This window comes from Gorilla gorilla, chromosome 2, assembly GCF_029281585.2.
Source record: "Gorilla gorilla gorilla isolate KB3781 chromosome 2, NHGRI_mGorGor1-v2.1_pri, whole genome shotgun sequence".
NCBI classification, from domain to species: Eukaryota; Metazoa; Chordata; class Mammalia; order Primates; family Hominidae; genus Gorilla; species Gorilla gorilla.
Genome location: NC_086017.1, coordinates 41,491,370 through 41,505,141, shown reverse-complemented (window position 1 = coordinate 41,505,141; position 13,772 = coordinate 41,491,370). Strand labels below are relative to the sequence as shown.

Here is a 13,772-nt window from a genome sequence, read left to right as displayed (position 1 = left end):
TCACTTTTGTGCTACAATACAAGTGCTTAAACAGTTACAATATGGTATTTTACTGACAAGATACACTGAACCAAAATGTTGTTTCCTGAGAAAGGTGAGGGGTCTTTCCTTTGGGATTTTTCTAATGAGAAAATTCTATACTGAGACTTGACATTTCATTACCAGAACTTCATGGATGGTTTTGTTAGGTTCCTATCCTTATTTAAACAGAGATAAAATTCCTAGTTGGCTAGGTGTTCCCCCTCCCCAAATCCCTTCCAAAAACAAAACAAAAAACAAAAAAACAAAAACAAAAACAAAAAACCGAGATTTTCATTCCAGGGTAAAAGAAGGCCAAATAAAATAGCTTGGTCTAAGATGAAATAATCTAACGTATTTTTTCCCACACATTTTCTTTAAAACCTTTGTGAAAGTCAACAAGGAAGAAGGAGGTATGTGTTCAGTACCAATTCCTTTCAAAACCAAAAGATTTGTAAAAAACAACACTTAACACAAAATTTGAATTAACTTTATTTCCCCTACAGTCAACAACTTCTCTGCATTGAATTTTAAAGCAACAAAGTAAAATAAAATCCCCCAAATGACAAGGTATCAGAAATCCAGACTTCGTTACACTCTATTTGTGAAAATGTTCAGCCATTTTATTGTTCTGTAAAGGAACCATCATCTGGGTCAAAAATGAATTCTATAAATCAAAGAATATTCTACACCTTGGAAAAGAAAATCAGCAGTAACATTCTCACTGAACATTGTAAATTACATTTTTCTTCATAAAAGGTACATACTATTCTGCACTTTTCCACCAAAAGCAGTGGTGTGTTATGCTTGTTATATAAAAAAAAGTTATATCCTGTGACAGGAAAAACCCTTTCTCTTTCACTTTTACTAAACAACTGGAGAAAATGTTCAAGTCTGTATAAAGTTGCCTATAAGCTGGAAAGTGAACTTGTTCAATCTCCATTTACATTTTAGTGCATTTTTTGACAATTGTCACATTTTTAATAAAAGTAAGAAAATGCATATAGCACTAAAGAGTGTTTCATCAAATGCTTAAGGGATTAAAAAATATGGAGCAGAGAACAAAATCATTGTGAATGGATGAACTGTGGTAAAATGAAAAAAGTCCAGGCAAAGTTGTTACAAGTCTTTTGTCACTTTGATGAGTCACAGAAAATGAACTTTGGATACCTGTCCACTTTAAGGGTTTTTTCCTTAATCTTTTGCATGTAAACATAGTGCTAACTTCAGTACTAAGATACCAAAACTCCGTCCTGGTAAGCAACATCCTGTGTAGTTGCCATGATTTCCAAAAAATATAAATTTAGCCCTTGAATGAATGATATATGAAATCTGCTCTGTAAGTACCTGGTGAAAACGACTGCTAACAGCAGTAATAATGTGTCAACATAAAAAAACTACTTGAATCAATTAGCTACTCAGAGGTCCATCTTTGAAACAGCAGCTTCTTCTCAGAGCAAACAGTAAGCAATAGAAAATATACATTTGATGAAACATTCTTTGCATTAGAGAAACATGAAAATAAATATAATTCAAGGAAGTATAATGATTTTTCTAATATGTCTTTCTCAGACCTGTACTAGTTTACCGGTTCAAGAAGCTCTCATCACATTTTGTCACTTGTATTTTACATATTGCTATTCGGGTAATTCAGATAAAATGCAAGTCTTGTAAAAGAATAAAAACATTGACAAGTATGCATGTGCCAGGGACCAAATTAGAGGGTTCTTTGGTGCAGTTAGTCCAAATTCTCAGATTTGAAGGATAATATGTACCAATAAAAAAAAAATCTGCTGCTAGACATTTACAGCAGTGCTCTGTCTTGCTTCACATTAGAAATCGAAAACAGCTGTTCTCAACAAGCCAATTTTATTTTTTTAATCAGGCATTGCCAGAAAATTTTGTACATTAACCTGGACCAGTGATGGTTCTGTACCCTCTTTGCTGTGAAACACGACATGAGCTAAAGGCAAAGACCGGTTCTCACAAGGACGACTGCTTCAAGTTAGGAACCAGAACAGTGCATTTAAACAGTCTTCTTAGATATTTTCTTGCCTTTCTTAAAAACCAGCTTATTTTTAATGTAGCCACGCTTCCTTTTGGTAGTCTATAAAAAAACAAAACACACAGTATTAATGCAGGTTTCTTACTGATTAAAAAATCTATAAACACACACATGGTTTACTGCACTATGATGACTTAGTAAGCTCTTTGCTCTTCTTGTGACTGGATTCCTTGAATAGTTCGGTGAACACCACTAAAGTGTTAGTGGTGTTTCTTACCTGAGTACACTAACACATCCAAAGTGAAAGGACTAGGTTCCTAGACATCCTCACCATCAAGTGAATGAATCTTCAGCCCTCTTCTCAACCACAAAGTGCTGAGCTGTAATTATTAAAATTTCCAGGCAAGACAGAATATGTAACACTAGACTAAGGAATCAGAAATGGTAATGCTGCTCCTGATTTAGCCTCCAGGAAATTAGGTGTGTGCCAGAAAAACACGTTAACTTAGTAACTCTTAGAGTCCCTGTTTTCTGTAAAATGAGGATGACTGTAACCATCTACAAAAATGAGAGATATAATCACTTGGCACATTCTCTAAAAATAATCCTTTAGGTAGGAAAATAAGCAATTGAAAATGTAAAGCAAAACAACATTCCTTCAGTTTCATACATCTTTTAAAAATAAAATATTTTTCTTAACAATTCAGTATCCCACTAAAATACTTTCAATAGACGTTTCCTAGTATTAGAAACAAATTACCGGAAATGTAGTGGTACAAATTACTGCTAAAATATTTATGTTAGAACCCTACAGGATAGATTATAGGCACATATGTCTTTCAGTCTGACACACAGCCCTAGATATTGAAGACAGCAAATATTTTTTGAAAATAAGTAATTTAATGCACCATCAAAGCTCTGGGTTAACAGAGACAGAAGACTCAAAAGACTGACCACTCAATTCAATTTTCACATTTAAATACAACTCTCAGAGGTTTCGGAAACTGGGTAAATCCTGCATCATGTTCCTTTATTCATGATGTTCAATTCAAGATAATTTATAGTAGTTTCTAACAGGGATGAGAACACAAGGCAAAATGCAATCCGTCTTAAGGTACTAAAAATTAGCTACTGCTAACTTGTTAACCCCATTATGTTACCTTATTGTTAAACTGATTTTATTAAGGCACAAAGTAAGAAACTTCAGAGGGTACAGTTTTTAAAAATTCAAACCAGATCTAGTAGTTTCTTTATTATAATTACATCCAGATTCTAACAGGATACTTTTTCTATGAGATCTTATGATGTGCCCCAGGAATATCCAAGTGTGTAATAGCCCTCAGGGTGCTTTTCTCCTACTGGCAGTGAACCATGTGCCAAAAAGCCTTTTCTGCAGCCTGGACTACAATTTCTAGCACCTTAGTCATGCCGGCTTTGCGATGGCTGGTAAACTCTCAGAATGGATGCTGTTATGTATACCCTCCTTCTCCAAAGTCAAAACCAGGATAGAGAAAGGGAAGTATAAAAAGCATTCCTTCATAGTGTTAGTACAAAACATCTAAAGCCATGGAAACCAGAATGTCAAAATATGTTATTGGCTACCACAATATATGTTTTGGGCACACAAGACAGATTATGTTTTATTTATCCATTCACATTTATTTGGGGAAAATGATGGGAAGAGAAAAGGGGTCAAATGAAGAAAATTCACTGCCTTTGGGGTCTATATCATCAGACAAGTTCAACAGCCCTCTTTTTGCAGAAAAAGTACACCTTAGTTATACTTGGATATCTTAGGAGTAACTGCTTTGAGACTAGCAGCATTTGCTGCTCACCAGTTTCTCCCACCTCATGCCTGTGACAATCATCTGATTTTTTAATGTTATTTTACCTAAAGATAATGAGTTTGATATGACCAACATAATGAATGTCAGCTCTATGTGACATTTTTAAATACATTAGTCTAGATATGGTAATTTACATCTGGCACATATTCATATAAAAAGCTTCCATTTACATATCACACTGTTAATATTTAGCACTTTTATAGTACAAATTAAAATCATCTGTATTTTGAATATATTTGATGTATATTTTAAGTAACAAAGAGTTAAGACAGTTGTTTCAATGATATAAGATAGCTGATCTGAGCTATGTAAACCTAAGCATCCTTAAAAAATGAGATTCAAAGTCAGTCTAATAATAATCAGTATTATAAGGATAGTACCTTATAATGAACCTTAACATTTTATCTGACTGTTCATTACTTCCCATTTCCTACTGCTGGACAACCTATATAAATACTAATTTTTAGTCATCTTTTATAGCAAAGATTATAATCTATTTGGCTTAAGTGAGCAATAATGACCCCCAATGAAATACTTCGTATCTTATATAATATTTATTAGAAAAGAATTGCAGTAGTCTCATAATTCCTGCCTCTAAGCTTTGTCACAATTACATTAAAAAATAATTATCTTAAGATAAATGATTTTTTTGGGCTTCAGAAGGACTCACCCAACTCAAACCTATTCTTTATTCAATGAATAATAGAGTAACATCATACTAAGAATGGAACATGAAGATGCAATATAAATTTGCTCTGCTCAAAAGATGAGAATTTAGCATTTTTACTTTCATACAGGTTTGGAAAGCGATGGCCACAGCTACATCTTACTTTACAAGTAAGTCTTACTAGTGGGAATAGCACAAACCAAAGCCAGAAGGCCTCTGGAAAAATCTCAGCTTGGGATATCTGAAGTGCTCAGTTTGAAAGGAATGCTCCTAGCAGGCTAGCCTGGTATTTACTTCGTATTAATATAGAAACCATAGTCTTTATAAATCTGGCAGATGGAAATTTATTGCAATTTCCAGAAATTCTTTTTCATACAAACCAACACACCGTAAGTTACCCTTTAATGCCTTCACTTGGCACCCACCTTCTTTGACAAATACTTCTGTTTTGGGAAAATGTTGGTGACTCGAGGTTTGTGATCTAATGTCTCCCTGTTATCAGGTGCTTTTACTTTATATATCCTAACAAGCCAGTGTTCTGATGTAAAGGCTTCTTCCAAATGTTTGAATTTAATGTCCTTATTTCCAATCTCAGCATTACGTGTTCGGTCAAAACCTGGGGGTGTACGAAAATCCAGCTGCAAAAGTGACATTATTATTGGGTGTTAACCATATTGGAAAACATTCAGTGTTATAAGACAGTAAGTGTTATCATTACAGTAATACCTTCTCCCTTTAAACTAGGGAAACAATCAAGTAATCTATCTATCTTAATAGTTCTCATGTATTGCTAACTAGATAGGAAAAAATCAGGAAGAGAGAAACTAAGTACATCAGAGTAAGAATTTCACAAAATCCTTAGAGTAGATGAGCATTCTAAAGGCATTAAAAAGAAAAAAAAAACCCACCAAAACATAGAAATGAAATCTATCAAAGCCCTTTTTATAGCTATACAGACAGAACACACCCAAGGGGCTTCTTTTCTGTATCAGGGCCTTGCACTATCTATCCTCTCTGCCTGGCATGTTCTTCATTCAGCTCTTTTGCATGGCTAGCTCCTTTACCACCCCCTTCAGGGAAATATTTTCTTGAGATTAGTGACTGACAAATCTCCTTTATTGTTTCCTCATAGCATCTTGTTCTTTTACTCCATAACATATATTATTAACATCTTTACTTAACACTAAAAATTACCTGTATCTTCGACTGGGATGTAAACATGTCTTTGTCTTATTCAAAGTGTGGCTTTATATCCCAATTATTATTTGTTAAATAAATGCACAAGTAAGAGATACTACATTCTGAAAGTGGGAACTACAAAGGAGGCCAAATAAAAAAACCAAACCGTGAAAGGATTTATGAGGGATAAAAAGGGAAAACATAGGGAGAGAAGGAGACTTTAAGAAATTCTCAGACCGTCTTGATGTGGTGGCTCACACCTATAATCCCAGTACTTTGGGAGGCTGAGGCAGGAGGATGGCCTGAGCCCAGGAGTTCAAGACCAGCCTGGGCAACATAGCAAGATCTTGTCTCTACAAAAAATACAAAAATTAACTGGACGTGGTGGTATGTGCCTGTAGGCCCAACTACTCAGGAGGCTGAGGTGGGAGGATCAACTGAGCCCAGGAGGTCAATGCTGCAGTGAACCATGATTGCACCACTGTACTCCAGTATGGACCACAGAGTGAGATCCTGTCTCAGGGGGGAAAAAAAAATGCTCAGACTAAGTGTATGTTGACATACAAATCTAGCATAAGTAAATTCAACTTTTTTTTCCATTTTTTTTTTTTTTAAACAGAGACTGGGTTTCGCCATCTTGGCCAGGCTAGTCTCGAACTCCTGAGCTGAAGCAATCCTCCCACCTAACCTCCCAAAATTCTGGGATTACAGGTGTGAGCCACCAGGCCTGGCCAAACTCAACTTTAAAACAAACATGAAAACCAGCTCTCCTTCAAATAGTGAATTACTTGTTCTTGCTTATCTATATGATAGCAAAAGTTACACTTCATATTTTAACCATATATTATTCTTGAGTAAGGTAGGCATCAAAATGAATGTATGCTGGGAACATGGCTTAAAACTATTGATAAACTTAAAAGAGAGGAAGAAAAAGGTCCTTCAACGTGATCAGTAGTGAGCAGAGAAACTAATCAGAAACAAGCCAATCAGAAAATATGTTTTCTGGGGTAACTGATTATTATGGCCAGTGTGCTTCTTTCTTAGCAAGCATTTAAAGACCAACTGTGGCCTTCAAAAGAAATTATAAACACAAACAAAAACCTAAATCTAGATTATCACCTGCTGTTTTTTAAGTCACCTACAGAGTAATTCCAAGTGAATAATGATAAAATATGATTCACTTGGAATTACTTGAAGCAACACAACAAACAGGGACACAGTATATGCTAACTATTCTGAAACCAAGTGAATATTCTAGTCCATATTAGCCACAAAGATGGTGTTTTAGAAAAGGATAAAACTTGGGGCTGGGCGCAGTGGCTCATGCCTGTAATCCCAGCACTTTGGGAGGCCAAGGCGGGGGGATCACGAGGTCAGATCGAGACCATCCTGGCTAATATAGTGAAACCCCATCTCTACTAAAAATACAAACAATCAGCCAGGTGTGGTGGCAGCCGCCTGCAGTCTCAGCTACTCGGGAGGCTGAGGCAGGAGAATGGCATGAACCTGGGAGGCGAAGCTTGCAGTGAGCCGAGATCACACCACTGTACTCCAGCCTGGGCGACAGAGCGAGACTCCCTCTCAAAAAAAACAAAAAAACACGGTAAAACTTGATTCACAAATTGAGGTCCAAACACACCCCTTTAGTTTTGATAGTTATCTTGATCCCCAGTGATAGTATAAAATTAAGCAAGCAATTTTTCCTCTGCTTTCTTATCAACTTAACCAGAGAGCAATACAGAAATAAGCAGTTTTCAGTGAAACTAATAGTATGAAGATAATAATTTGGGACAGACACTTATAACAAAGGACAGATTAACAAGAGCAAAACAAATTTATTAAGACGTTCGGCGCACATCATGCAGGAGAAACCACAATGAAAAGGAACTCAAAGCAGTGGCTTAGAATTCTGGCTTATATAGCATGCTTAACAAAGAACAATACATTTGTGGAGAAAGGACAAAGGAAAGTAGTCTTAGGCCTTCAAGATGGGAAAGTAGAAGGGTACATATATGGGAGAAACTAGTAGAAGGGTACATATATGGGAGAAACTAATGGAGTAAATTTTGTTTGCAGATTCCTCTGGTGCTTTCTCTGGGCTGGTAAGAGTCTTAGAGTTGTCTCCAGTAAAGGAGAATTTATATTCTGCCTTTAGGCAGAAAAGAGGTTAGATAGAACTTTTTCTCTGTTCGCTGCTTCTAAATTGCCTTCAGCTCAAAATTAACTTTCATGTCAAAGAGGCATATTTTGGGGTGACATATTCTGGTTTCCTTAAAAATCAAGTCATCAATCCAAGCCCCATTATTTACAAACAAGAAAAGAACCAAGTGGAATCCAAGGCAGATACAAATTGTCTGAGAGTTACATGACTTGACAGAACCTAATCGAAAACACAGGTGTTATGACATCAAGTCCATTGTTTCTTCTTTCTGCCACAATGCCTCTTTGCACATTCACTCATTTTGTAGACCCTTAAGCTTTTGTACCACATCATTCTAATTTACTAGAAAACTCTGACCCAGGCAGCTCTAGCTATTTGTGGTAACGGAGAACGGGGAGAGAGTGAACATCTGAAGCGACTATTTACTTCGAATCTTTAATTTTAAGCTTTTCTCCACCAAGCAGCAAAGTGACCTAAGACACCACACTGTTTCCTAGCTAGGAGAACTCTTCTTGGAGAACAATACTTTCCAAAAGCATGAGGTCTAATGGTGAGATGGCAAGCAAAGATTGGATTTGAGGCTACTGTTAATAAATATGTTAAGAAGTCCTTGATCTAAAATTTTATTTTCTAATTTCTCACATATTAGTTTCAGAAATCTAAATTTAATGAAAAAAGACTATTTAGATAAGCACATTTCTCTTCAGCACAATCAAAATATCATTATCCTGTTTTCTAGAGGCAAATAAGACTTGTTTTAAACATTATTTTGAATGAAAATTAGAGAAAAATGGATTTAACTAACCTGCATTTCTCCAAATCTGTAGTATGACATTTTATACATAAGGCAATTCAACAAAGTAGGGGATCCTGCTTTGTCTACACGGAATTCTCCCTGTGGGGTAAAATAGTCACTTTCCTACAAGAAAGAAACCAGAAGTTCTATGTTAGTTCAAGTTAACATATTCAAAGCTACAGTTTCCTCTTTTCATTTCCCCGTAAGAATAAGCTTTTGAGGTATCTTTATAAAGCCATAATCAGTTACACCTCTAAAAAATTAATCCCACCAGACTTCAAACCGTGTTATAAGGCCTTAATAATTATTATTTTTGAGACAATGTCTCGTTCTGTCATCGAGGCTGGAGTGCAGTGGTGTGACTGTGGCTCACTGCAGCCTCAACCTCCTGGGCTCAAGCAATCCTCCCATTTCAGCCTCTCAAGTAGCTGAGACTACAGGCCCACGGCACCACGCCCAAATAATTTTTGCATTTTTTTGTAGAGACAGGGTTTCACCATGTTGTCCAGGCTGGTCTTGAACTACTGGGCTGAAGTGATTGGCCTCCCAAAATGCTAGGATTACAGACATGAGCCACTGCACATAGCCACTTTCATAATTTAAAGAGACTGGTACCAACACCATGGCTTAATACCAGGTAGGGCTGGCTCTCTCAATTACCCATCCTCATCTCCGTTACTCCTTTTCAGAGTTTTCTTAAGTGTTCTAGCTAAATTTTTCCACATGAACTTTAAAATCAGCTTTATTTGGGGAGGACAATGTTAAAAAGACTCCTGTGGTAATTTTTATGGGGTTAACTTATAAATTAACCTCTATGAGGAACAATTTTGGCACTCTAGGTAAAAAATGTAATTTCTGAGTCAGAAATTCCTTTTCCAGGAATTAATGCTACAGAGATAATTGTACATGGCCAAAATAATGAATGCAGAAAGTTATTATGCCATTTTTTATAAAACTAAAATATTGGAAACAATCTAAATTCCATCAATGGGGACAGGTTAAATAAATCATGCACACACACAAAAAATGCAACGTACTGTGCAAATGTAAACAAAGAAATAAAGAAACTCTCCATATTCTAACATGGAAAAATCACCAAGACATATTATGAAGTGAACAGGGTATATAACTTGCTAGAAGTTAAGAATCACAAGAAAATAACCAGTGATTACCAGGGACTCCACCGCCCGCCCGCCCCCCCATTTTTAACTGACACATAAATTTGTGTATATTTATGGTGTACACGTTTTGAAATATGCGCTGTGAAATGGCTACATCGATCTAATTAACATATGCATCAATCATACTTTGTTGTAGTGAGAACACTGAAATATCTACTCTCTTAGCAACTTACAAGTACACAATACATTGTTATTAACTATAGAGGTACTTTTTTTTTTTAGGGGGTAGACTTTTTTGTATATCCTCTTATACTTTATTTTTGAATCACATGAAGAGGGGTAGACATTTATTGTATATCCTCTTATACTTTACTTTTGAACCATATGACTGCATTATCTATTCACAAAGTTTAAAAATAATTTAAGATGCACAGAAATTTAGGACTTCTGTAATATTAATGTTCAAAGCATACATTCAGAAACAGTGACCTATCACATGTCACAGTTTTAACACTGACTGCTAAAGCAAATCCACAAATAAAAACCATACTGGGAGAATTAAATTTCAGAAGATTAATACAAAAAAATAATGTTTACTAATCACAGTTAAGGGAAACATTACAGCATTGACATTTGACCAGGAAATCTGAGGCTTTACTTCATCCCCATCACACGACACCTGCATACATTTTTCCCAAAAGATTCCTTTATTCTGGATCAGTGGCAATTACTCTTATCTTTTGTGCCTTCATCATGTAAAAGCACAATGCTGGATGTCCATCTTCTAAAAGCTCACAATTTAGTGAAAGAGGTAAGACAGAATCTAATACAAAAAAGCAGTGGTTCCCAACCTTTTTGGCACCAGAGACCGGTTTCGTGGAAGACAATTTTTCCACGGATGGCAGAGGGCTGGTGGTTTCTAGATGAAACTGTTCCCCCTCAGATCAACAGGCATTAGTTAGATTCTCATAAGGAACATGCAACCTAGATCCCCTACATGCACAATTCACAACACAGTTTGTGCTCCTATGAAAATCTAATGCTGCCGCTGGTCTGACATGAGGCGGAGCTCAGGCGGCAATGCTCGCTCACCTGCCCCTCACCTCCTGCTATGTGGCCTGGTTCCTAACAGGCCACGGACCAGTGCTGGTCCGCTGCCTGGGGTCTGGGGACTCCTGCAAAACAGGTATAAATAATTTGGTGATGAGTACAGATGTGAGTATACCAGAAATGGGCTTTTGGAGAGGGGACAAGTCTGTGGTAGGGAAGGTATTCCAGGAAAGAGAACAGTAAAAACACACGTGTCAAGTGAGTCAAGGAAAGAAACCACAAGCAAGTTTCAGGGGCTAGAACATACTGGCAGAGTAGACAAAGGTGGCAGAAGAACAAGACACCAGCAAAGGAAGGCAAAACATGAAGAGGCTTACATTCCAAGCTAAAGAGTTTACACTTTATACTAATGTTTTATCAGAGGTTATCTATTTTGTACCAGTCCCTAGGCTGGGGCTTCAACTACTTTACTATAAATTCTCATTAAACGGCACTACAAATTAGTTATTTTTGGCAAAAGATAACCTAGTCGGCCTTGGTCACCATTTTAATTCCAGATCCTAGAACTAGACCTAGTGCTCAAAGCATATTATGTTGACTGGCTAAAATAACTTGCCCACGTTGACAGTTTTAGTTTTAACTCATGTCTATATGGTTTTAAGACCCTTTCCCTTAATCTATTGAAGTCTTTTGAGCCTAAAAGTAACATGATCAATTTCATCTTACACTGGGAGGGAGGAAACAAGGCAAAGATAGCTATTTCAAGGTTACTATCCTATTTCAGGTTTACAAGCATAAGGGTAAGTACTAGAGCGGAAGCAATGGAAATGGAAAGAAAGGGATGACGTGAGAGGCTGTGAAGAGACGTAAAAGTAAGAAGTCTTGGCAAGGGACTGCTTAATAGGGAAGAATGGTATATTAGTTCCATTTTGAGTTCAAAAAGTTTTAATATAGGAAATGCCTCTACTATCTTTAATAAATAGTAAAGCCAGGGTAAGGAACTAATCTGAGGGATAGGATGATGAAACAAATACAATGCAATTAGCAAGATCAGAGAATTACGTGGACACAGTGAGCTATCTTTCACATACCTGGAATTATCTAGTTTCTTACCCGAATGTCTTTGGGATGTTCTCCTTCAGCTATCCTAACCATCCAAAGAAATTTGTTGATATCATCACCAGAATAGCCAATAACCCCTCCAAAAATAACCAAAACATAATCTACATCTAGAGTCCTCATGATTTTATAGGCTGCTGTTTCATTAGAAGACATAGCTTTTCCCACCTGCAGAATTTAAAAAAAAAATGAGAATGTTTTTGATTATTCCCACATTCATAAAAATCAATGTATATTTTTACTACAACATGGAATTCATCAAGAGTTTGTTTTACATGGAATTTTTTTGCAGAAATGATTTCCTATGAATTCAACAAATGCATTGGAATTTATGAACCTCTCAACTACTATAATTTACAGTCAAAAATCAGAATACATGTTCTAATATTTTGCTAATAATTAAGTTCTATGACATTAACATTTTATGATGAAAACAGGCAAGCTTAGAAAAAACAACTTCTCACAACCGCAGGCCAGGGCTGGCCAGTGATCTTGCTAGCACATACATTTCTTCTCCCCAGTCTAGCACGCATCTGATAATTAGCTACAACAGTAATACAAATAGAATTCATTTGGTTAAGACTACTCTTTGTATTTAAAAATCTTTGAAGTACAAAGAGTGGATTACATTAATCTATGTAGATTAGTTGTTTAATAGCTAGAGGAACAGCTTGCCTATCCATAAAATACAGTGCATTTACTTTACATATTTGCAAATAATTTTTAGTTTATAACACGAAAAATACAAGCCAAACATTTTAAGTTTGATTTTGTCTAATTCTTCAGTAAGCTAAATTTATCATAAAATCTACCAGAAATCAGCCTGCAATTCTGAATGATACTTAGTATCATTCTTAAAAACAAAGTAAGCACACCTTGAACTCACTTTATTGAACATATGTGTAAAAAAGTATTTGAGAATTCAGCAGAGTACTTTTCACCCACATTTTTCCTATTTAGTCACAAGTGAAGCCTGATTGCTAAGAAGTGAATAAAGATTTTTTAACCTTGTATTTAGTAAATCCTTACCAGTGCTATGTGGCTGTTATTCCAGGTGTTATTATCCACCAACGTAGTTCTATTAGCCATTCCAGCTATCTGATAGCCATAATCCCACCAAGACATTACTCGTGCATGTTCATCTGTATTTTGCCTTAGCCAAAAGTAAGCTTCTCTAAAATCATCTAAGATATTCCTGGTGCTGAAAAGAATCACAATACTCTTTTAAATGAGATGTCACAAATGTGAAGAGGCTAACTTAAAATCTTGAGGTATTAAACCACTGAATACTTTCAGATTTTAAGGATGGTAGTTATTAAGTAAAAGCCTCTACCGATGAGAAAAAAAAAGTGAAACAATGAAGAGCTAGACTGGTGTTATTCAAACTAATGTGTGTGTGCACAAACCACCTGCATATCTTGTATTTAAAAAAAAAAAAAAAAAGCCGATTCTGATTCAGTAGTTCTGGGGTATGGCCTAATAGTGTACAAGCCTAATAAGCTCCCAAGTGAAAGAGTAGTTGAAAGCCATGGCAATACATAAATCAGCTGTTCTTACATTTTAGCTGCATCTGAATCACCTGGGTCTATTAAACCACAGACTGCTAGGCCCCAGCCCCAGGTTTCTAATTCTGTAACATTAGGGTGAGGTCAAGAATTTGCATTTCTAACAAGTTTCATGGTAATGATGATGCTGTGTGTACAAAGACCACACATTTGAGAAAAACTAATGTATATGATTATGCATGCAGAAATATTCTGGAAAAGAGCATGAAATACAATGATTACTACCCATGGCACCAAGGTGGAG

At 36.1% G+C, this 13,772-nt stretch overlaps 1 protein-coding gene across 1 annotated transcript in view; it reads right to left on the bottom strand.

Moving 5' to 3' along the window:
- Positions 1–492: 492 nt before the first annotated feature.
- STT3B (STT3 oligosaccharyltransferase complex catalytic subunit B) overlaps positions 493–13,772 on the bottom strand; it is a 104,828-nt gene continuing 91,548 nt past the window's right edge. The window contains exons 12-16 of the mRNA XM_031009368.3: positions 12,993–13,164; positions 11,958–12,131; positions 8,683–8,796; positions 4,963–5,175; positions 493–2,125 (exon numbers count right to left, since the gene is read on the bottom strand). Of these exons, the coding sequence (XP_030865228.1) occupies positions 2,045–2,125; positions 4,963–5,175; positions 8,683–8,796; positions 11,958–12,131; positions 12,993–13,164 (754 nt within the window). The 3' untranslated portion in view covers positions 493–2,044. The remainder of the gene's footprint in view (positions 2,126–4,962; positions 5,176–8,682; positions 8,797–11,957; positions 12,132–12,992; positions 13,165–13,772) is intronic.